The sequence below is a fragment of the Lagenorhynchus albirostris genome, chromosome 14 (genome assembly GCF_949774975.1).
Source record: "Lagenorhynchus albirostris chromosome 14, mLagAlb1.1, whole genome shotgun sequence".
Lineage (NCBI taxonomy): Eukaryota > Metazoa > Chordata > Mammalia > Artiodactyla > Delphinidae > Lagenorhynchus > Lagenorhynchus albirostris.
Window position 1 is genome coordinate 17,675,750 of NC_083108.1, and position 26,507 is coordinate 17,702,256.

Below are 26,507 nucleotides of genomic sequence, written 5' to 3' on the forward strand. Positions count from 1 at the left end.
TTATCTTCTCAAAGAACCAGCTTTTAGTTTTATTGATCTTTGCTATCGTTTCCTTCATTTCTTTTTCATTTATCTCTGATCTCATCTTTATGATTTCTTTCCTTCTGCTAACTTTGGGGTTTTTTTTTTCTTCTTTCTCTAATTGCTTTAGGTGTAAGGTTAGATTGTTTATTTGAGATATTTCTTGTTTCTTAAGGTAGGATTGTATTGCTATAAACTTCCCTCTTAGAACTGCTTTTGCTGCATCCCATAGGTTGTTGTGCTTTCATTGTCATTTGTTTCTAGGTTTTTTTGATTTCCTCTTTGATTTCTTCAGTGATCTCTTGCTCATTAAGTAGTGTGTTGTTTAGCCTCCATGTGTTTGTATTTCTTACAGAGTTTTTCCTGTAATTGATATCTAGTCTCATAGCGTTGTGGTCAGGAAAGATACTTGATACGATTTCAATTTTCTTAAATTTACCAAGGCTTGATCTGTGACCCAAGATATAATCTATCCTGGAGAATGTTCCACGAGCACTTGAGAAGAATGTGTATTTTGTTGTTTTTGGATGGAATGTCCTATAAATATCTATTAAGTCCATCTTGTTTAATGTATCATTTAAAGCTTGTGGTTCCTTATTTATTTTCATTTTGGATGATCTGTCCATTGGTGAAAGTGGGGTGTTAAAGTCCCCTACTATGATTGTGTTACTGTTGATTTCCCCTTTTATGGCTGTTAGTATTTGCCTTATGTATTGAGGTGTTCCTGTGGTGGGTGCATAAATATTTACAATTGCTGCATCTTCTTCTTGGATGGATCCCTTGATCATTATGTAGTGTCCTTCTTTGTCTCTTCTCATAGTCTTTATTTTAAAGTCTATTTTGTCTGATATGAGAATTGCTACTCCAGGTTTCTTTTGATTTACATTTGCATGGAGTATCTTTTTCCATCCCCTCACTTTCAGTCTGTATGTGTCCCTAGGTTTGAAGTGGATCTCTTGTAGACAGCATATATACGGGTCTTGTTTTTGTATCCATTCAGCCAATCTATGTCTTTTGGTGGGAGCATTTAATCCATTTACATTTAAGGTAATTATCGATATGTATGTTTCTATTACCATTTTCTTAATTGTTTTGGGTTTACTATTGTAGGTCTTTTCCTTCTCTTGTGTTTCCTGCCTAGAGAAGTTCCTTTAGCATTTGTTGTAAAGCTGGTTTGGTGGGGCTGAATTCTCTTAGCTTTTGCTTGTCTGTAAAGGTTTTAATTTCTCTGTCAAATCTGAATGAGATCCTTGCTGGGTAGAGTAATCCTGGTTGTAGTTTCTTCTCCTTCATCACTTTAAATATGTCCTACCACTCCCTTCTGGCTTTCAGAGTTTCTGCTGAAAGATCAGCTGTTAACCTTATGGGGATTCCCTTGTGTGGTTTGCTTTAATGAAATTAAATAATAGCATGTTTTACAATTAGCATGAAAACCTAATTCTATATTTTAAGAAATAACAGAGAACTGATTTCAAAACAGGTTAATGAAGATGATCAAAAATTTGGAGTTCAAGGAAAAGTTTTTTTTAGCTGCTTCATTTATTTCTAACTTACAAGTTTTAATGATTTCAAGTGTTCTTGATTACTATGCTAAAAAATTACTTTTTAAAAAAAATTTAAGAATTTAAAAAACTAAAAATCAAACACACAACTTTTATTCTTCAAAGTTCACTTTTATTTATTCGTCATGGGGGAGCACAGTCACTTTCTTTCTTCAGGGCACACATTTCCCCTTTCCCCACCTCCCTTGCCTGCCATTTTATTGCACACCACACCGTCCACAGGCCATGATCAAGAGAAAGACATGACATAAAACCCAAATTCATCAGCTTCGGGTGAGGGAGCAGTCACAGCACGACAGTAATATTCGTGAACTCCGAGAGGAGGGGCATTAGATAGCAGTCTAATGCAGGCTCCAGAGTGAGGGAGTATGCGTTAAAATCACATTTTCTTCACTAATTAACCAACGAACTGTGCATAACTTAACTAACCTATCCTAAATTCAATTTGCTTATCTGTAAGCAAATGTAAATGAATAAAGTAATGACAGTGCCTACGTTAATGGTCTGTTATGAGAATTAAGACACAGCACAGGTATAGCCCTCAACACATCAATAAAAATAAGTTATTACTGTTATTTAAGAAACAGTGTTTGCTACATTTCAGTATAAACTTTATTTGTACTGCCTGGCTCCATAGGCAAGGTAAAGCACTGAAATGCACTGATTACAATTCCACAATCTCTGTACGAAGAAGCTAGAACAACTACTCACAAGTCTGTCAATTACTGTAGAAGTGCAACATACCAATATATCTAAAATTCTCAAATATCTACACACTAGAATAGGGTAAAGCAGATTAAAAATTGTGTATGTTAGCAACATTATAAACTGACAACACTTAGAAATGCATGCACAGCACAAAATTTTCCATTCAAGTTACATTCTATCCTATTCAGACCAGTGTGTACATGTATATTTCACATGTGGAGATTTCCCACACACACCTAGGTAATGCTTTTTGTACCTATGTACAAACTATTTTTAGAGACTTCATCTAATCTGGGCAGCCTTCCTACTTGCCCTCAAAGCCCCTTCACTGCCTTCACTAATTCTAGCCTCTGTGCTATTTCTCTATCTCATCACATTTCACACCCTGAACTGCCATTTGTTTACATATATTATCCTCCCTTACTAGAATTTGAGTCCCTTCAGTAGTTCAATCCTTCGTGCCTAGAAGACAGTAGGCACTCAATAAATATCTGCTGAATGGCTGTTGAATAAAAAGCTATGTGCTGATTTCCAACCATAAGAGATAATAAAGGAAATCTCCCATGAAACTGAAGGCAGTTCACCAATGGAGGTGGTGTAACACAGTGGTAAAGTAACTGCTCTGGGGTCCATCTGGGCACCAGTAAGCCACAGACTTGCTCTGTGATCTTAAGTAAAGACTCCACCATGCTACACTTCACCCATCTCCGCATCCACACATCCTAAGACAACTGTACCTATCCCACTGGGTGCTGTGAGAACTGTTACCACATGTAAACGCTCAGCATGCGCCCGATACTGTGAGCACTCAGTAAACGAAGTCTCACGGCGGTGGCAGTGGTGCTAATTACAGGTCAGCCTTTACAGAAGAGCACACAACTATGAGGCATTTGGGAGGGAAAGAAATGCTCCAAAAGAGACATATAGGAATATACATGTTCAGTATTAATTACTGTTCTTGTCCTGAACAATTTTACTTTCGTTCTCACGATTGTTACTGAAAGGTTTCAACAGAAATGAAGAAAACATACTTGTATTTGTTTGAGCATCAACTACACACCAAGCACTTACCAGGACCTTTCATTAAATTTAATTGTGTGTAATTCCCTCCATTTTCATCATCTCCACAAAAAATGGAAACACTTCCTATGCCTCTTCAGCAAGTGACAAAACCGGGCCCAAGAAATACACAGATAAACTACAGTTCCTCCCACCATACCTCCAACGGGTTAAGACATTCTTCTTCCACTTCAGAAAATCACTGACACACTCTAAGACAGCCATAAACTAGTGATCTATTCCATGGAATGGAGATAATGTAACACTTTAAATCTTAATTCAATCAAAGACTCCTTTATGAAAGTAGAGACAGACCATAAATCATGAGAGAAGTCATTTCTTAAACCTAAGAATATAATATAACAAAGTATATTAACATGTGACACATCATACAACTCTACAGTAAACTAACCATTCAGTCACAGTGTAGAAACTCCTAAAGGGCACACTGACCTTGTGTTCGATGGGATCGAATAATACTCATGGAGCTAATCCAATCTGGAGAGATCTTTGATACTAAGGAGTACAACACCTCAAGGCTGGTGGCATCCACCACGAGGATTTCAGGATAATGGCCATGGCACAGAAGCCTTCCTTCTCTCTGATTTCCAACAGAGAACTGGTAGAACTAAAAGGAAGAAGATTTTTAAATGTTCTTTACTTGAGATACTGGATTCACATGGATTCACCAAGCTTATTATGATGCTCAATTTCTCCAGTAATATTTCCAGACATGTACTATATGGTATATATTACATGCGTCTACATATACACAGGTCTACACATGTGCAGACATGAAATTACATTAATATTTCAAAATATCCAACAAAATTATTTTCTTCCTAATATCTTATCTTCCTTTTTGAACTATTTTGGAGCAGAATTCATGATAATTCTTTTTTGTCCTCCTGTAGCATCTAAAACAGAGTTGTTGAATGAATTAATAAAACACCTGAATAAAATCAGCTTCACAAATCAAAGCAAAAGTGTAGCCCACGTGGGTCACAAAAATAATATGAGTTCGAGATGAATGAGAATCAGTGAGTATAGGTTTATAATTACTAGTTATGACCAAATAAAATTTAGAAGCAAGGATGATTCTGTTCAAATATTCTCAGAAGTAAATTCTGAGTAATCTAAGTGTGTTATTTTAGATTAGAGTGTGAAACAACCATTATAAACCATTCTCATAGTGCACATTTATACTTTGTGGAAGAAAAATAGAGGAAGAACCAGTACAATGATGTTATTCATGCCAAGAATAACTAAAAAGGATAAGATGAGTTTCCATCAAGCAAAGAGCAGAGAAAGAATGACTCTAAGACCAACAACTTATCAAACGTTCTGAATTCCCTTAGCCTCAAAAAAAACAAAACAAAACGTGACTCTCTTAGTGGAATGATTCTCCTAGAGGATTTTTAGAAAGCAGACTACTACTTTCCAAGGGATTGGACCTTATATAAATCACATGAGGGCAAGCTAGACACCACACAAGGGGCAATGCTGTAACCACTCCACAACTGGGGAGATAAGTAAGAAACCCAGGTCCAGTCTGCTCCCACACTCATCCACCCACTCTCAGAGCTCAACGTTGCATGTGAAGGAAGACAATCTTTTCTCAAGTATGAAGTCCCCTGCACAAGGAGCACACCTTCTTAAACATGAGCACTGAGCACGGAGCACATTAACTAAGTGCAAGGTAGCACCACTAAACCCCAGAGAGGAGTCTAATAAAATGTAGACTATCATGGGGGGACCTCCAGATCTCAGGTTGATCCATAACACACGATCTGGGCTCCCAGGGACTGCCAGGCTCTCGCATGCATATAATAATGCGACCATAGGTAGCCTTGACCCACAGAAGGGGAGGATGTGTGAAGGAGAAAGGGATGGGTGCACGTAAGCCAACTTTGTCAGCGCTCACTCAGCACCAGCCAGGAAAGCCATGTGCACTGCAGTCACTAGAGAAGAGCTCTGTCCTGAGGGCAGGGATATTTTATTAGACATGCCTGACTAAATGCCTCTCACTTTTGCTTGAAAGTTATATTCTCAAACCATCTTCCGGACGCTGATTTAGCTTCCAAGACACTTTGATACGGGCAAGAAAGGTGCCCCTAATGGAGAAACAGGTTTTCCAAATATTAAAAAGGGACGCCCCCACGTGATAGTTTAATAAGCTAGCACTTCCTTATGATTTCAGTAAGTGCCAATGCCATCAAGGTTCATCATTTCTACATATATAAGAACAACCTGGGGACTTCCCTGGTAGCACAGTGGTTAAGAATCTGCCTGCCAATGCAGGGGACACAGGTTCAAGTCCTGGTCCAGGAACATCCCACATGCCACGGAGCAACTAAGCCCGTGCGCCACAACTACTGAGCCTGCGCTCTAGAGCCCATGAGCCACAGCTACTGAGCCCACGCGCCTAGAGCCTGTGCTCTGTAACAAGAGAAGCCACTGCCATGAGAAGCCCGCGCACTGGAACGAAGAGTAGCCCCCGCTCGCCGCAACTAGAGAAAACCCGCGCGCAGCAATGAAGACCCAACGCAGCCAAAAAGAAATAAATAAATAAACAAATTTTTTTTTTAAAAAACCTGCTTCTGAACCTGAGAGGGTGAGGATCACCCAGGAAACACCTGTCACACACATTAGTAAATGCCAGAAAGCATCTTCTACTTAGAGATGGCTGCCCATCTAAATACAGAAGGCCTAATACAGGATCCGATAAATAGCAGGCACTGAAAATATATTGAATAAAGATAATTTTTCCTAAAATATAAACCAGAAGTCATAATTATGACTTCATAAGTCATAAAATTATACAACAGTTAAAATACTTATATCCAATGAGTTTGATACTTATAATTTTCCAATTAAATTATTTATAAAGTCAATGAATCTAAATGATTTTATTATCCCTTTTCTCTTTATAAATCTTGATGATTCTTCATATGATAAAAAATAAATACTACAGGCCCTTTAAATAAAAAGTATATGCCGTAACAGCATTGAAGAAGCAATTTTTAAAAGGACTTTGCCAGGGTAATAAGTAGTCACTAAAGATTTATATCACACTAACCATCTGTGAAAATTTTCCTTTGCTTGTCTAACTTGTGTTAGCACAGAAGGTTGTCTTTCTCAACAAATGATTTTACTTGTTTTAAGGGAGGCAGTATGATATAACAGAAAGAACACAGTCCCTAGAGTCAGATAAAGCTGATTTGGGATCCTAGTGCCAGGAATGACTCACTGTGAGACTGGGGCAAGTCATTTAATCACTCCGGCTGTCAGCTTCCTTATACATAAAAGGATATACTCCTACCTAATTTGTAAGGATGTGGGGAGGCCTAAATGAGAAACCATACAAGAAACACCTATATAATATTTGCTATAAATGTGAGTTCTCTTCTCTTCCCTCTTCTTCCCCGTTGAGAACATAAATCACATTTTTCTATATACATTGTAATTTCCCAACACTCAACACAGTAAATGATGAGTAATTTGAAGCACAAAGAATTTGACAGTTATGAAAGAATAAGGAAGAATACCAGGAATGTAAGTGAGAAGCTATAAATTCCTGTGCAAATTCCTGTGTCAGCCAGGCATATGAAATGGTCCTTTCTTTTACAGAGTTGTGAAGTCAAAACACGAACTCAAGAACCAACTGCACAAGCAAGGAAAAGGGTATCATCCCCAAAATGGACTGTGTCAATCATGAGTGGAATCACCAAGGCTTTAGCAAGAGAGAATTCCATTATTTAGGATCTAGAACACTTACCCAACCAGTAAAAGGTCTCTCACCTGGGTAACCAGGATAGAGAGAGCAGAAGCAGCAGTGACAATGGCTTACCTTACATCTTTCAACATTAGTCTCCTCGTCTTTGTTTTCCTCCCCCACTACACTGTCTTATGAAAAATACTTTTACTACTCTAATTCTAGTCTTCCTGTCCTATTACCCATCCCCACCCACTTCTCATGTAAAAATATAGACTCACTGTTTAAAAAACATTTTTTCAATTGTACACCTATAATAAATTGTGCTGACTTGGCCAGTTACAGAAATTGATACTAACCTGTATGCCAGTATGTGTGCAAGCTAATTTTGTAAATTCAATACATCTGCCGTCATTCACGTCCCAGAGGCACATCTCTCTATAAAATAAGATAACAGCTGACTTTAAATCTGAGTTTTGGAAGCACTGTTCAACTTTGTCACAGTGGTTTAAAATTAATCTTCCATTAAAACTGACATATTTCTGAAAAAGTATTGCTAGTATATAGTCATTATTGCTGTTCATCAAAAATTCTGGTCCTCCCACCCACCGTCCTAAAATCCCCTCCAACCTAACCACCCCCACCTTGATCCACATTCTTTCCGGGCACCTGGGAGGACTGCACCTCCTGGCTCCCTTTTAGTTGGTGGAGTCTTCTGAGTAGTTCTGACCAGAACTGATATGAGACCCTCCAGAACTCTCCTCCTCTGCCTCTATACCAGATAGTGGCGGCTCCTTCACCCTCAGCCTCAAAGTAAGGAGAACAGAAAACTAGAAATAAACTTTTAATTTAAACCACAGCAATTTTCCATCGTTATCAACCTACTAGAAAACTTAGCACTGCAAAAAGCAAAACTTAAGGTCAACTGAATTCCCAATCTTTGCAAATTAAATATAATATTCCAGTTTTAATTCCATATTTATTGCAGAAGTTTTATTGCATGCATACCAAAAGAAAAAAGCTTTATCTCACACTAAAGATACAACATTTGAAATTAGAAATGTCAATATGCCTTGTATTTTAAAGAAATAAATTTAAGATTTATTTAACAGAAGACAACATTAATAAAATGTAATGATCCTGATATTAGGGTATTCTTTAAGATGTCTTTTCCTATATCTCATATGGTATAAATTTTTCAAAGGAAATTCACCCGATCTATTTAGAATATTCACTGTAATATGAATTATCCTTTAATTGGCCAAAAGGTACTATATTTTCACCTGCTGCTGCCTTTCAGTTATACAAGGTTCTTTTTAAATTCATAAATTATGAGGAGTAGAAGGGACAAGTTCTTAAATAATTCTCTTCCAGTTCCCCAACTCCCTTCAATAACATATTGTGTAAATATACAATTTTCTAAACACTCTAAAAGTTTTTTCTTTTAATTCCCCACACTCTAGACCCTACAAATACTGTTCAATGACTTACGTCTCTAAAAGCAAGCTCTATTCTGAGCCTTAGGAATACATGTAGCCATATTAGTGCATTAATGTACATCAATATAACTGTTTAAACTTTTGCGTGGCCTCGTCTTCCAAATTTATGCTAGCCTAGCATCACTGAGGTTTTTTAAAACTCTCAGAGTTGTCGGCCAATTCAGCAAAAATGCCTTGGGGATTAATGATCATTCTTTAAATTGTATGGTATTCTGAGTTTCTCAAAAGCAAGGCAAAAACATAATCATAAATTACAATAAAATACAAAGTATTATAAAAATCATTAATAAAGATAAAATTCACTTTGAAAACCATATTTCAAATATCTTTATGTTGAAACAACTGAGGCATTTATTTAAAAGACACCCCAAAAGAAAAACAAAAATTCCTACTTACTAATACAGTGGTACTATTTGCAGTACAGACTTATGAGGAGAAAAGTGAATAAGAAAATACTTACCCACTCTCGGATGCGCTCACAATATACTGTTTGTCACTAGAAGCACAAGCTTTAGATAAACAGGTGATTGAAGCTGTGTGACCAAACAACAGTGCTCGAGGATTAACCTAGAAATACACAAATATGTTGATATTAGTACCAAATTTTTTAAGTAATCATTTTTAGGAATCCTGTTAAATATTCAGTACAATATACAGATACAGATTTGAGAAGAACTGCTCAGAACATCAAAAACTAAGAGCTGCAAAACACTGACGCCCACCAATTTAATGCGCACAATCATCCCACCACGTAGTTCTAAAGTCAAAAGTGGAAAACCAAGAGGTGATATTACTTGCCCAATATCACGCAGAGAATGATGGAACCAGGATTTAAAGCAGGGCAGCGTTTAGCACTAAGCTCCAATACACTGAGAAATCAGGTTAAGAATGTGTATTAGTATATAAAATAATTTAACCTCACCTATTTTTAAAATAATACTTTGCATGATTTGAAAGTACATTTAGAGTCTCTAGACTGACATCCCCAAACACAAAAAATAGAGAATAGGTACCCTACCAAAAGCTGATATCAATGTTGACTATCAGGAATCAGACTGACCTTCACAGACTAATGATTTAGTGCCATAGTGCCTTATGAAAAGACGGCTTAATACCCACTATTCTAAAATAGTCTAGCAATCAGCCCCCAAATTCATCTACTCTGTACCAAACTGCAAGCTATCATTTCAGGTTACTTCAAGGCCTTAAGTAATTTCAGGATATCTTTCTTAAACATTTAATACATACAAATAATATTTGTAACACATGTACAAGACATAAAAAAAATACATAACCACATACTCAATACCCAGTTTAAAAAAACGGAATATGATTAATACCTTTAAAGCCCCTTTCATGATATCCATTTTGCAAAGAATCAAAATCACTTTAGCCTTATTTTGCATAATTATAATTAAAAGAAAAATACAATCATTGTTTATGGTTAGAACAGGCCTAGAATGTTTTCTCATACATCCAAAATTTTCTCATACATCCAACCCCATTTCTATACAGAGACTCTGTGTTCCTCCACTGGGGGAAAAAAAAAAAAATGCTCTTGGTCAATTCTTTAATTTCTCCCAAGAAAATCAAATTTACCAATTGTTAGTTTTATTTTCAATGTACATGGCTTTGCTAGAAAATCCCATTTTCAGTCATAATAGAGTAACTAGAACTGACTGTATTCCCACCAAAATCTAGAAAAATGAACAAAAATAATTGAATGAAGTATAAAAATCACATAATCATCTCAATAGAGGCAATAAAAGCATTTGACAAAACTCAATATCCTTTCATGATTAAAAACTCTCAACAAATTGGGTATAGAAGGAATGTACCCCAACATAATAAAGGCCATATACAACAAGCCCACAGATAACATCATATTCAACAGTAAAAAGCTAACAGCCTTTTCTCTAAGATCAAGAACAAGACAAAGATAGCTACTCTTGACATTTCTAATCAACATAATACTGGAAGTCTTAGCCAGAGCAATTGGGCAAAAAACTAAACAAACAAAGCATCCAAATTGAAAAGGAAGAAGTAAAATTGTCTCTGTTGTAGGTGACATGATCTTATATGTAGAAAATCCTAAAGACTCCAACCAAAAGACTGTTAGAACTAATGGACAAATTCAGAAAAGTTGCATGATACAAAATAAACATACAAAAATCAGTTGTTTCTAATAACAACAAGGTATCTGACAGAGAAATTAAGAAAGCAATCCCACTTACAATAGCATCAAAAAGAATAAATTACTTAGAAATAAATTTAACCAAGGAGGTGAAACACCTGTATTCTGAAAATTATAAGACACTAATGAAAGAAGTGGAAGAAGAAATAAATAACGTGGGAAAGATGTCCCACGTTCTTGGGTTGGAAGAATTAATGTTATTAAAAGGTCCATACCACCCAAAGCAATCTACAGAGTGAATGCAATCCTACCAAAATTCCAACGGTGTTTTTCAGAAATAGAAACATAGAAAAAACCATGATAAAATTTGTGTGGAACCATAAAAGACACCAAATAGCCAAAGCAATTTTGAGAAAGAACAAAGTTGGAGGCTTCACACAGTAAGTATTAATATAACTGGAGGAAAAATAAAAATATGGCATATTGTTACATTTATACCTTTTATCTATATCTCACCATATCCCATAAAAATTTATGTCGTAGTTATTAACTAATAAACATTTCACACATAATCAGTACAAAGATAATCTGTTCAACATATTCAAAAAACCATCCATCATCAAAGACCACAGTTCAAAAGTGACAGTTATCAGTGGCAAGGTGTGATGTTTAGAATAAAATGATGTGATGTGTCAGTTCTTAAGAGTAAACACTAACATCAATGTTCCAATCTGGAACTTTGAGGCTACTAGTTCTATAGTCAGCCAACAATCAGCACTCCTTTTGTTTCCCCCTTTAGCAATTTTTTCTTTCTACTACCTGAGATGCTACAATTACATTCATTAACTAAATCCTTACCATGTACAAGCACTGTGATAACTGCTTAATACACATTCCTTCATAGAATCCTTACCACAACCTTGTGTAGTTGATCCTATTTGAAAAATGGCAAGACTTAGGCATCAAATGGTTAAAAACTGCCAAAAGTCACACAGCTAGACACTACAGTAGCCAAGAATGAAGCCAACTTCACCCACCTGCAACATCTGAGCTCTTACCACAATGTTTCACTTCGTTCATTAATGCCATGTATTATACTATTCTTTGCAATTATAGTTTAATTATCTGCAATTACAGCTTTATAGGTAGTCGAAGCATTAAAACACTATACTGTAGACAATACCTGCATTAACAGGTTCCCTCCTTTACTCTTATCACCATCTGTCTAGGTACTCACTAAACTACTGCTTCTGCAATATCTCTCAGATATTTTATTGCCACCATGTTAGGCCAGGCTGCCCTTTTCCACAGGTAAAAGGAGACCAAGATATGCATGGCAAAAGTTCTAGCTACAGTTCTGAATCCTTTCCTAACAAAAGAAGGGAAGACACCATGACCTCAAGAGAAGGTATTTTGTGCCCTCCCCACTCTGTATGTTATATGACTTATTGGTCCTTCACAGGCATAAATGACTGCTATAAAGTACATTAAGAAGGCCCTCTATATGAATCAAAAGACAATAACCAAGCCACTTTTTATTCAGCCTTCTTTTCCCCTGGGTAAACAGTCCAATTCTCTTAATATCTTTCAAAGGATGTATTTCTCTCCTAGTCAGTCTCCTCTCCCCCTTTAATCCCTCTTACTTGAATTTAAATAAATATAACATTCTAGTGAAATCCATGCAAAAAATTCAGTAAAAGAATGGTTTCTAAGATCTTACAAGTAAATCTTATTGCTTGTAATAACTCCAATAAAATGTGGTAGGCTTTTGTTCTCCTCATCACTACACTGCTGATTCCTATTTAGTTTGCTATCAATCCTGAAGGCATATCACGTTCTACAACACTCATTTCCAGTCATTTTCCAAACTGTAACCCTAGCCTTGACATGTCATCCAAGTGTGTGGATCATTTTTTCAGTTCTAGCAATTCCATGCCTAGGTGAATACCTAAGAGCAACAAAAACATATGTCCACACAAAAACTCACACACAAATGTTCAAAGCAGCATTATTCACTATGGTCAAAAGTAAAAACAACCCAAATGCCCATCAACTGATCAACAGACAAATAAAATGCAGTATACCTATACAATGGAATATCATTTGGCCATTAAAAGAAATGAAATATTGATACATGCTACAACATGGATGAACCTTGAAAATATTATGCTAAGTGAAAAAAGCCAATCACAGAAGATCACATACTAAATGATTCTATTTACATAAAGTGTCCAGAATAGGCAGATCTATAGAGACAGGAAATAGATTTGTGGTTGCCCAGGGGACATGGGGGTATATTGGGCGTAACTGCTACAAAGTACAAGGTTTGCTTCCAAGGTGATGAAAATGTTCTAAAATTGACTGTGGTAATGGCTGCACAACTCTGTGAACAGAGTAAAAAAACATTAAATTGTACACTTTAAAGAGTATATTGTATGGCGTGTAAATTTTATCTCAATAAGGCTGTTAAAAAAAATGTTTAATTAAAAAAATCAACTTTCTTGCCTCTACATTCCATGCCAGCTACCGCCCCATTTTCTCTGTTCCCCCTTACAGAAAAATTCCTGGGGAGAGTTGTCAGAGATTGGAGGTTAAAATATGGAAAAAGACAGTCTCTCCACAGAGAGCCAGCGCCCAGAAGCAGAGCACACTGAGCATTCCACACCAGTAAAGGATGGCAAAAAATACACAGCGACTTTTAAAATAAATATGACAAAATTTACAAACAGTTTTACAAAAAGTTTTGCTCTCTTCAAGACATTGACCTTAGAAGGTATAAATGCTCAAAATTGTTTTTTAGTATCTTTTTTGGAAACCTCCTTCAATATGGTTAGAAATTTTCTGAAAAATGTTAAATGTAACATATTAAGCCAGGTAGGATAGATATTATAATTGAAAATCAAGCCAAAAGCCAGCAGAAGTCAACTCTGATGAATCATGTAAATAATCATTCTGAATACCAATTTTAGTCAAAATATATCTCACAGAAGATATATTATGAGGTCAAATTATTCTGGAACTGTGTTATTTTTTGTTAAGTAGTTTATTATATGTGAAAAGTACAATAGGCACTTCAAACACTCACTTCCAAGTCTACTGAAAGATCCCAGAGACATATTTGCCCATCATGGCATCCAGTCACGATCGTGGCCCCATCATCTGTTAAAAGTACTGCTGAGATGCAGTGGGTTGGTGCTTTGCGACCCCAAAGAACAATGGGTAGAACAAGGCTGTTTCCTGCCATTGTGCTTTCAAACCTGGAAATGTTATAAGAATAATGTCAAATGTTATATTTCCTTCTAAAACATATTACACATTTTTCTTATGAAGCCAACTTGAACTTCCTAAGTGCCAAGAATTCCTCTAAACATTATATATATAAATAAAACAGACACATACATAAAAGTATATAAAATCTAATTAAAATCTCAATTAATCCCCACAACAAATCACACGGTAAGTACTATTAGCACTCTTCTTTCACATGTAAAGACAGTGAGTCATAAAGAGTTGCAAAGTGTAAATGGAAGAAATGGAGCCCCAGTCAAGACCCAGGCAGCCTGACTTAGAACCCGGGGTCTTACTCACCCTGCTACGCTACCAAGGCAAGTGAGGTCTCCAAATCTTGTTAAGTCTCCAAACCAATAATAGTTAGCAATGTCCAAGAAAAACAGAGTTTTTGACAGTGTCCTAAACATTAAAAAGAATATTGCCCACTGAGAAACTCATTCACCGTATTTAGTACAAACCTATTATGTCTCAACGTCACGAACATCTTTTATTCTAAACTCTGAAACCTGAGGGATAAAGAACTTTAAACTCATTTCTGAATAATAAAAATTTAGTTCTGGTAAAGGTGTTTAAATTTGAGATGAATAATCAATTAAGCAGTGTATATTAGAGTACCCTGTTTGTAGCACAAATATAATGAATTATTCCGTCATATGACAAAATTAAGATCTAGTTAGTGAAACAACTAGATTTAGGTGTTACAAACTGTGTGATTAAAGACTTAAATACTAGTTCAGAGAAGTTCAAGAGACATGAAAACTGGCATAATCAGGGAGGGCTCCATATAAGACAGAGACTGCCAGACTTTATGAGACACTAGGAGTCACTCATAGGCTCGGTTTCTACGTGGCAACAAAAGATATACGTATAATGTAGACTCTTTAGAACGCTAAGATTGTCCTAAGAAATTTTCAGAGACACTTAAAGGAGTAACCACTTTCTATGAAAGAAACTAGTTTAATACCCATGGTTCTACTGCTGGTTGCTTTTAGCAAAAGTCTTTTCTTTAATCCACTACTTACACTCTTTAAACAAATAAATAAAACTAAAACTAAAATCCCTTTCCCTGGAAAGAAAATTAGGCAAGTAAAACATTATGAATGATGTTTACCAAAAGCAGTCTATGTATATTACATCTTTTATTTTTTGTTAGAATTCATGGCTTTCATCAATTTGCCTCCCCCAAAACTTCATCTGTTTGCTACAGGTAAAAGTTGTTTGCTACAACTTGGGAAAAATTCCAAGTTCCCTTCCTATTTATAAAACCATCTATGTATCATGTTCAGCAGTTCACAGACTACTATGACATTAACAATTCTTTCCATATTCCTATTTAATATCAGAAAATGAAACAAAGCACTGAGCCAACTTTAACAAATTTGGTACAGCATGTTCCTGGCTGAATAACATATCCAACAGTGACTTTCTCAAAAAGAGAATCTGGAAGGAGTTCATTCTTCCATGGTGACAGCATTCATTTTTAAGCTATATCACCAAAGATTTCTCTCAATTAAATAAGCTCACAGCATCTAACACAATATGGTGAGATCTGGAAAGAATATTTATCTCGATATTTGAGCACTCGTATTCGATGCATATGCCTAGCTCGAAGAGAATGCAAATACACAGATTCAGCACTAAGGAATATGTGTGTGACAGGGAGATGTGTCTGTTCTGATGCAACAGGAAAGAAATTTCTGGTATTCAAGTGACAAGGAGCTCCAGGAAACCTGGAAGAAGAATACATTTCATAGCTCTTAAAACAAGTGAAAATAATCGCCCATAACATGATAAAGGTATTGGAAAACACAAGAAAACACATCCATCTCTAACTCAGCTTCTCCAGAAACTAAAACAAATCCACATTCTAACGAAAATCAGGAACTGACAGTCAATCAGAATCTGAGAAGAATTCTCATTAAGGGCAATTAAGAACCTTCATAAGGGAATACATTGTATTAGTTTCCTAAAAACTGCCCTGACCACAAACTGAGTGGCTTAAAAAACAGAATTTGTTGTCTCATAGCTCTTGAGCTAGAAGTCTGAAAGTAGGTGGTGTCACAGTTAGTTCCTTTTGAGGGTTGTGAAGGGAAAGATCTGATCCACGCCTCTCTCCTTGGCTGGTAGAAGGCCAACTTCATGCTCACATGGTGTTCTCCTATGTACACGTCTCTCCCTTTTTTTATAAGGACACAGCCATGTTGGGTTAGGGCCCACCCTGATGACCTCATTTAACTTGATTACCTTTATAAAGACTTCCAAATAAGGGCACATTCTCAGGTACTAGAGGTTAAGACTTCAACATACGAATTTTAGGGGAAGACAATTCAACTCATAGCAGGGACATGTCCTTTTAAAAGAACATAGCCTAGGGCTTCCCTGGTGGCACAGTGGTTGAGAGTCCGCCTGCCGATGCAGGGAACACGGGTTCGTGCCCCAGTCTGGGAGGATCCCACGTGCCGCGCAGCGGCTGGGCCCGTGAGCCATGGCCGCTGAGCCTGTGCGTCCGGAGCCTGTGCTCCGCAACGGGAGAGGCCACAGCAGTGAGAGGCCCGCGTACCGCAAAAAAATAAATAAAATAAAAGAACATAGCCTAAAATTAATCATCCAAAAAGCAATTCTCCCTTAGGAAATAATGTTACAGAACTTCACTATATCTTTTCCAGGGGATCATACTACATCAGCTTATCTGCTATTACGACTGCTTATCTGAGGAATTAGGTAAGTAGTTCTGTCCAACCAACGTGGGGGGGAGGGGGGATCGAATTCAAAATTCACTGCTCTATATCCAAGGACATTAGGGATTCATTGGGATAAAAAAAAAAAAATCACATTTTTCTGGAAAAGGCCCAAATCAAAAGTGACTGAATAAATGATTAGTGCCATATAGTATTAACTGTAATAGAAACTGAAGAAAATTCTTACTAACTCTCCAAAATATTATGTACAATATACTCATATTTTGTAACTAATACATTAAGGGGAAATACCACCTTTCAAATTTTAGAGTTATAAATAAATATGCTGTACGACTAGATACTCCTAAAAACAGAAGAATACTAAGAACATTCAATTTTCATCTATGTTTGTATCAAATCTGACTTAAAATTATATTTAGACATTGGCTATTAAATAAAACTCTTTTACTGAAAAAGCTTTAGAGTCAAATAATAGAAGTTCTAGATTCTACCCCTCATTTTGCCACCAACCATGCAGGCTTTGAGCGTATCATCTCATTTCTGAGGCTTGGTTTTCTCATCAAGAGGTAGTTATAAAATTAATTTTGAATCATTTTGAAGTCAAAGAAATCAAATCATAAAGAGCAGGGGTCTGAGAGATAAAAAAATCAAGTCATCTCTTTTGGTTACCTTAATTTCATGTATTTCTATTTCACCTAATTGCACCTATTTCTCAGTTCTATACAGAAATAAAACCATACTTCAGTTAAAAACAACAACAAAAATAATAGTTGAAAAAACACTGAACTTACAGTCAGAAGAACTATATTCAAATCCTGACTCTTCTATGCAATCTTGAAAAAGTTACCCCTCTAGGTCTCAGCTTCCCCATCTGTAAAAGATGGACAATAATACCCTCCTTTCAGAAAGCTGTCATAAAGGTTAAGAGAGATCATATATGTAATGCAACTAGTAAAATATCCATCACATGGCAGATGATCAGCAACTATTAATTTTTTTAAAACACAGATTCTGCTATTCTTCACATGCTGCTTCCACATCTACTGATTTCTTTCAGCACTGTAGCTCAACATTTAATAAAGTTGTACCTTTTCAAGAGGTTACTATCTTTCACTGACTTTTTGACACAATATAAAAGTACTACTACTGTATATGCCTGTCAAACAATTCTATCTGCAAATATGACAATTCAATTCTGCATGACGTTATTAGAAATAATACTACAAACTCCAATCCCAATACTAAGACAGCTTTCAAATTAAATTCTGATCTCATTTCCCGAGTTTCCATTCTGTGTCTATACCATGGAATTACAACAGGAGATAAAACAGACACATTGACCTACACAATGGGGCTTACACACATGCAAACAACTACCACAGAGTGTGATACAGGAGGAATCTCAAGACCTAATGGAGACACAAAAGATGGATATCCTAACCTATACTTCAGGAGGGGTTCTTGGAAGAAATGATGAGTGAGAATGAGTAGTAATTACCCAAGGAAGAGGCTCAAGGAATCACATATTCTAAGTCCCCAAGGTGAGAGATCTCAGTTCTTTCTGGACAGTGAAAATAGCAGGGCTGGCATTCAGAGCACAAAGGCAGAATGAGACAAGAAACAACAAGCCCACATGCACCAAATCATAAGAACTTGGTAACCCACCTCAAGGAATTTGGAGTTTAACCTGATAGCAATGGAAAACAGGTCAACTGTTTTAAATCTGATTAGCTTTTCAGAAAGATCCCTCTAGCTACAATACAAAAGGGAGGGAGAAAACTCTGGGTTTGAAGACCAGTGGGGCTACTGCAGTACTGCTGGTAAGAGAGATGGTGCCTAAATGTATCACAACTTCATTACTATTTCTGGATTTCTCTGTCTAATGGCTGTCTCCCCTACTAGTCTTTAAGCTCCCTAAGAACAAGAACCACATCGATGTATTTACCACCATATGATGTGGATGGAGCATAGTGTCTGCCATATGGGACGTCTTTAATAAATATATGATGAAGGGTAGCAGTGGTGAAAATGGTAATAATAAGATGAATATGAGAGCTATTTTAGATATACAATAGATAGGACTTGGTGTTCAACACACCAAATTGATAAAAACACAACATAGATTTCGATACAGTTTTTTTACACAAAGGTACTCCATGAACAAAAGTAAAGAGAAAACAATTTAAAATACTAAACGCCCTCTACATAAAGAATAGGCACTATTATTATGATACTGATGCCCAGTGAAGTCATCAATAATTTCAGATTCTCATATGTGAGATAAATTATTATACACCTAACCGGAATTTACAAATTTAGGTTTTGAGAAGTAAGAAGATACTACAAGGTTTCACAATGGTCTTGAGCAGGACCAGAGTTTAAAGAGACTTAATGGTCCCATAACTATATATCCATCTAAGCAGAGAAGCAGTATGCTAAGACTATTTGAGATAGTATACAGGAAAAGCAAATGGGATGCTACTGCAATAAGCCTGGCTGCAGTGATAAGAACCTGGCTAAAATGATGAGAGTTTTGAAAGAAAAAGAAAATATAAGGCATTATAGAAGAACAGTAAATCATCGGGTTTGATGAAATATGTAAGGCGTGAGGCAAGAAAAAGACATGAATGACTATTACTGTTGCAACAAAAATAGAAATGAGGTTTTTCCTCTCCTGATAACCAGGAAAATAAAGGGAACAGTGAACAGGCTAGAGAAGAAACATAAACTGGCATGAGTTAATCAATCCTAGTTTTATTTTAACTGTTACTAATCTGTAGTGTCTATAGTTAGATTTGTCCTTCACAAAACTAACCTGTCACCCCTAATCCTGTGTAATTTAGGTAATTTACACCCTGCACCTGGTATTTACTCTTTACTCTGCCTATAAACTCTTGTAGCAAATAACCCCTTGTAGCTGTCTGCATTTCAGAAAGGAGGTCATATGTAGACCGATAACCCAGAGGCTAACGGACCCAATTACCAGGTTGCCTGACTCCAGCAATGACTGTTTTGAAATAATGCAAGAAGAAGAATGCAAGACCTTCACCATTTTGATCCTTATCAGAACTCCCCTATAAGAATCCCTGTAATTCCCCAGGAAGCGGGGGGCACAGTTCTTGAGGCACTAGCCTGCTATGCCTTCCCTTTGCCTGGCAAAGAAAATAAAAAGCCTCTCTATTTCTTATCTTCCATTTCTCTGTCTCCGTATTTTTATTCAGCATTGGTGCACAGGGAGCCAGATTAGGCAACATTACTTTCGAAGCAGAGTGATAAGAGAAAGTAAGCAAGCATGGGGGTGGGGGGAGGAGGGAGGAGGGAGAGAGGAAAATAAGAACGTAATGAGGCAACAGAGAAACAGAGGCATAATCTGGTCTCAGAGAAATTAGAGCTCAGGAAATATGTTCACAAAATGGCACCAGAGAACTCAACAAAAATCGTCCCACGTGAACGGGAAAAATCCAATCACCCTTTGCCTGTATCAGTGAACCAAGTCATTGCAAAAGTTGATGAAATATGGGTCAACCTCCTGCTGTTTTGCTTTTGTTTTTGATATTTAAGCAGTTGTAAAAGAAAGGCTTTTGTAACTGACCAAAAAAAAAAAAAAAACTGCCTTCCTAATATAGAAATGGAGAGAAGTATATAGCTCGTTACCATCTTATAGAGATCTATTTGAGTGGATATTTATTTATTTATTCTTTATAAACACAAGTACATAATATTTGAAATTCCAATTTATTACAAGTTTACCCTTCAATGGGGCCCTTCCTCCTTAAAGATAATTTAACAAACAGCCCAGGTGTCACTAAAGTGGGAACACGGACTTCTCACTGTTACCAAGAACAGACTGGCTCCAGGGTAAGAGGCAAGGAAGGTGTTGGTGACTGGACTGTGAAACTGTAACATCAGCGCTGACTCCAAGCCTGGGGGAGCCAGAATGGTAAACCTATCTAGCAGCCCCTGGAGCAAACCCCACTTTAAGAGGTTTTATTCTCAGGTTCTGTGAGCGGCAATCCCCTTAGTGGATTTTTTTTCCCTTAATTTAAATAGGCACAGAAGAGCTTAGTTGCTCACATTTTCCAAATTCAAAGTTGATAGAAAAGAAAATTAAACCCTGTTTCGCAGTTTTATCAAAATCTGCCATAAAAGGGAAAGAAGACTACAAAGTTTTGCCTAAACATAACTACTCACTATGGGAAGGGGCCGCTGAGCCCCTCCTCCCGCCCGCCACATTTAGGTCCTTCAGCAACTCTCTCAAAATTACACTGCAAACTCATCTCAGAGCTCAGACCTCCTGATTCCTAATGAAGTAAATACCCTTCCTTATTCTATGTTGTCTGCATTTACCACAAAATTCCATTTACCAGAAAACTTCATGCTCCAGTCAATCTGGTTAATCAAGATTTTACTAAAACACATTACTCAAAGGTAAGTAGAACTGTAGTATTTAGGGATGAAATGATCTGATGTCTGGGGTCTGGCATGTGGGAGATGGTAGAGGGGAAGAGGGGGTAAGAGGTATTGGAAGGGATGAAGATGAAACAGGAACATAAGTGTGATGGGTGGTACTCATCCAGATGCACCTCGGGAATAAAGGACTTATTACCCCAGCCACTGAGAGCACTGCGCTGTCAGCCCCCACTAACGACTGCCCCAGCCAAAGGGAGACACCTTGCCGCCTTCCAGTAGGACAGTCCACATCCAACAACTGATCAATCCAGGGATAAACAGTAAAGGCCAGGCCCCCTCATATCAATTCAGTATAGTTCTGAAGGGTCATTCCATCTTTGGAACTACCCCCAGGCTCAACTGAGATTCCTTCCGCTGAGACTCATTACAGCTCAACTTCTCCCTCTGGCCAAACCTGCTTCCTTTCCCCGGGTGTCGGACTAAAAGCACTCCCTTATAAACCTCAGTGCTAATCTCCATCTCAGAACCTGCTTGCCAGGGAACCCAAACTGTAAAAATAAACGTTGAGGTTCCTTTTAGTACAAGAGTGTTCATTACATTGTTCTTACTGTTTTTATGTGCTTGAAAATTTCTCTAATTGTTAATGGGTACATGGAAAGAACTTTAGTGCCCATAAATCAGGGATTAAATAAATTATTAGAGTCTTACAATGGAACACTGCAGCATGAGATATGAAATAATCTCCAAAATATATAGTGGGATGAAAAGGTGCAGTACAGTGTATAAAATACATTCCCATTTTAGGTTCTAAAAGGGGTATATATATGTATCTACACACATCTGTAATACACACACACATAAACGTTTAGAATAATTCTGTAATGATACCAAATTTAAAAAAAAAAAACAGTAATGAAAACTACCTCTGAAAAGGAAGAGTAAGAGAAATAAGAGACTGGATTGTGTGGGAATCCTGATTCTCAAGATAAATCCTTTGGTCTTAAGGGGTTTTTTCCCCCCGCCTTTGGGTATTTCACTGTATTCCAAAAGACAGTTTAATAAATAAATTAAATGGCCCACGGGACTTCTCTGGTGGTCCGGCAGTTAGGACGCCGCACTTCCACTGCAAGGGGCCCAGGCTCGATCCCTGGTAGGGGAACCAAGATCCCACAAGATGTGCAGGGCCAAAATAAATAAACAAATAAAATAAAATCCATGGCCGTGATTCACCAGGTTCTTTTATTTTAAAGATGCACATACACACACAACATGGAGTTTTCAAAAAACCGTTTAACTTTAACAAGTATTTGTCTTTAGCCTATAACCTGTTCCAACACTAGCTCCTCTCTGCTGTGAGTGCCCTGTCCCAAAACCTGTGATTCACTGCTCCTGCAACCACGTTTTCACAAGATTTTCTACACACTGGTGCAGAACACTCGTCACTTTGTTTGTAGTTATTTGTTTACAAATGCATCCATTCCACTAAAATCTGTTTCCCTGAAGAGTAAAACCAAATCATTGACGTAAGCCCACCATCTTTGTTATTTAATCATTATCAAGCAAACTGCATTTCACTGGGATTTGAGGTGACTTACCAGCACCTAGAATAGTTACAGACTTTTACTAGTGACCAATATGTACTTACTGAATGAAAAAACAGAGAATAACAATAATTAGCATTTATTAAGCTTTCACTGTGTGCCAAGCAAGATATTTCTGAGGAAGGACTATCTCATCTTTTTTGCTAAATCTAATTCTTCCTGGACTCTTTGAAGGATCTTACTCCCTTAATTATCCTTTCACTGTCTACCATTTCATCTGTCTTTCAGTTAAATTAGGCTTTGTCCTTCAAACATGTTCACATCTCATTTTTGTCCAAAACACTTTCACTTGTTAATAGCCTCTGCTTGTAAATCTAGTAATCACTCTCTCTCTCTCTCTCTCTCTCTCTCTCATTCATTCTTTCTCTCATTTTATCTCTCTGTTTCTCTCACTGTAATTACAATCAACATCTTGAAACCCACGGTCTTAAACATAGTGTTTCCATTTCCTTACTACAAAAGGCCTCATGTAATCTAGGTTCTATCTTCAAACACACCTAATCTAAGGCTGCTCAAGATTGCCCTCCCTCTACATGAAGAGGTCAACATTTCTCTAATGTGATACTCCAGGAAAGAACTCTCCAATATTGCAGAGAGAAGCAAGGCCTTAGGAGAGAAGTGAGGAAAGAGAGGATTCTTTGACATTAATGGACTGTTGATACCTACTCTTTCTAACCATCTTACTCAGTCCTTACATTATATTCAGTCTTACACAGCTACTAGTTTGACACGGCTGATCATTTGCTAATTCTCAACCCTCTCTCTTTGGTTTCTGGTACAGCGTACTCTCCCAATTATCTTCTTCCTATTTTTTCAGCTTTATTCTGCCTAGCTATGTGAAGGCCTAGAAAGCTCTAAGAAAACTTCAAGGAACAAGGGAGGATCTTTCATCCCTGTTTTTCACTAGATTTGGACTTTTTTCTTTTTTTCTTTTTGGCTGCACCTTGCAGTGGCCTGTGGAATCTCAGTTCCCCTATCAGGGATTGAATGACACAGCAGTAAAAGCCTAGAATACTAACCACTAGGCAACCACAGAACTCCCAAGGGAATTTTTTTTTTTTTTGACAGCTGACTTCTCAATTAAAGTCAAAAGACCATGGAATTATATTTTCAAGTGCTGAGGAAAAAATAAATTGTACACCCAGCAAAATTTTTATCAAGAATGGGGGTGAAACTTTCAGATGATACAAGTGTCATCAAAAGACCTTCCCAGTGCCAGTTATCAATTTATTGTTTCTCAGCTCCAAATTCACCCTTCTGCTCTACAAAAGTGGAGATGAGCTCTTTATTTTTTTTTAACATCTTTATTGGAGTATAATTGCTTTACAATGGTGTGTTAGTTTCTGCTTTATAACAAGGTGAATCAGTTATACATATACATATGTTCCCATATCTCTTCCCTCTTGCGTCTCCCTCCCTCCCACCCTCCCTATCCCACCCCTCTAGGTGGTCACAAAGCTCCGAGCTGATCTCCCTGTGCTATGCGGCTGCTTCCCACTAGCTATCTATTTTACGTTTGGTAGTGTATATATTTCCATGCCACTCTCTCACTTTGTCACAGCTTACGCTTCCCCCCCCCATATCCTCAAGTCCATTCTCTAGTAGGTCCGTGTCTTTATTCCCATCTTACCCCTAGGTTCTTCATGACCTTTTTTTTTTTTCCTTAGATTCCATATATATGTGTTAGCATACGGTATTTTTTTTTCTCTTTCTGACTTACTTCGCTCTGTATGACAGACCCTAGGTCCATCCACCTCACTACAAATAACTCAATTTCATTTCTTTTTATGGCTGAGTAATATTCCATTGTATATATGTGCCACATCTTCTTTATCCATTCATCCGATGATGGACACTCAGGTTGTTTCCATCTCCTGGCTACTGTAAATAGAGCTGCAATGAACATTTTGGTACATGACTCTTTTTGAATTATGGTTTGCTCAGGGTATATGCCCAGTAGTGGGATTGCTGGGTCGTATGGTAGTTCTATTTGTAGTTTTTTAAGGAACCTCCATACTGTTTTCCATAGTGGCTGTATCAATTTACATTCCCACCAGCAGTGCAAGAGGGTTCCCTTTTCTCCACACCCTCTCCAGCATTTATTGTTCCTAGATTTTTTGATGATGGCCATTCTGACCAGTGTGAGATGATATCTCATTGTAGTTTTGATTTGCATTTCTCTAATGATTAATGATGTTGAGCATCCTTTCATGTGTTTGTTGGCAATCTGTATATCTTCTTTGGAGAAATGTCTATTTAGGTCTTCTGCCCATTTTTGGATTGGGTTGTTTGTTTTTTTGATATTGAGCTGCATGAGTTGCTTGTATGTTTTGGAGATTAATCCTTTTTTGTGGCTGCACCGTGTGACATGCGGGATCCTAGTTCCCGGACCAGGGATAGAACCTGTGCTCCCTGCAGTGGAAGTGCAGAGTCTTAACCACTGGACTGCCAGGGAAGTCCCCCAAGGGAATATTTTTGAAATTTGATTGTTCTTTTAATAAAAGGCTTAAGATGATATTTACTTTTCCCCTTGTGATTCTCCCCAACGTTTTATTACAAAAAATGCTGAATATACAAAAAGTTTGAAAATAGTATAAAGATCACTCAAGATCACTCCATAAATAATATTTTGTCAAATTTCCTTTGTCAATAATGTGTATATAAAGCGAGAGTTTTTTTTTTGCTGAGCCATTTGAAAATAACCTACACATATCATGACAATTCACCCCTAAATACCAAGCTTAAAAATAAGAACATTTTCCTTCATAAACACAATGCCATTATCACAATCACCATTATCAATACCATAATAATCCTCTAATAGTATCTAAAATCCAGTCCATATTCAAATTACTTTGACTGTCTAAAAAATATCTTTTATAATTTTTTTAAAACCAGTAAGTAAAATATTCAAGTTTTACTGACTGCATTTGGTTGTGATGCCTCTTTACTCTTTAGTTCTAGAAGAGTCCTACTTCATTTTTCATATTAACTTGCACTCTTCGTATTAACTTTAAATAAACAAAACCAATTGCTTGTAGAATGTTCCAGATTTTATATTTGTCTGATTTTATTTACAATGTCATTTATCACATGTTCATCTATCTCCTCTTCTTCCTATAAACTGGAAGTTGGATCTAAAGGCATCATCGAACTCAAGTGAAACATGTTTGGCAAGTATCCTTCATAGGTGATGTACACTTCACACTGCATCACCACAGGAGACGTAACATTACACTGTCCCACTATCAGTGATGCCACCCATGACCACTTGACTAAGGCTATTTTCCCCTTTAAAACCATGAATAACCTATGGAGTGATACTCTGATAAGACCATACTGTTCGCCAAATCTCATGGGATACTGGTATCCCATGTGATTTCTAAAAGCTATAAAAAAAGATTACATATGAAAAATCTAGTATCAGATCAATGTTCATTTCTCTATATTGCCTTTCTAATGCTCAAATGCAAAAGCAAAATGTATTTCTAGCCCAGGAATACAGGCATTTTCACCAGAGAGTCAATACTGTCTTGGTCTGTTTGCTTCCTGTGCCCCAAGGCAGGCCCTCTGAGACCTGCAGACAAAAACAAACTCAAATTCTCTCTCATGAGAACAGGCACACATGAACAAGAGCAAGCAGGCCTCCACTACCCACCTACCAATGGGGATTATGAAAAGCAGGGACTACAGACTAAATAACTAAACCTACTGCCACCACTGCAATGAATGAAGAAAGAAATCTTTAAAGGTTTATTCAAATTCTCAGAACATCCCTACATCATTTGTCAAAAAAGTGTGTTCAAGT

At 37.1% G+C, this 26,507-nt stretch overlaps 1 protein-coding gene across 1 annotated transcript in view; it reads right to left on the reverse strand.

Annotated features, from left to right (window-relative positions):
- The window catches only part of WDR7 (WD repeat domain 7), a 374,300-nt gene that overhangs the window by 339,099 nt on the left and 8,694 nt on the right, over positions 1-26,507 (reverse strand). The window contains exons 2-6 of the mRNA XM_060120872.1: positions 17,480-17,559; positions 13,784-13,955; positions 9,025-9,131; positions 7,425-7,503; positions 3,804-3,978 (exon numbers count right to left, since the gene is read on the reverse strand). Coding sequence (XP_059976855.1) covers positions 3,804-3,978; positions 7,425-7,503; positions 9,025-9,131; positions 13,784-13,942 — 520 coding nt within the window. The 5' untranslated portion in view covers positions 13,943-13,955; positions 17,480-17,559. The remainder of the gene's footprint in view (positions 1-3,803; positions 3,979-7,424; positions 7,504-9,024; positions 9,132-13,783; positions 13,956-17,479; positions 17,560-26,507) is intronic.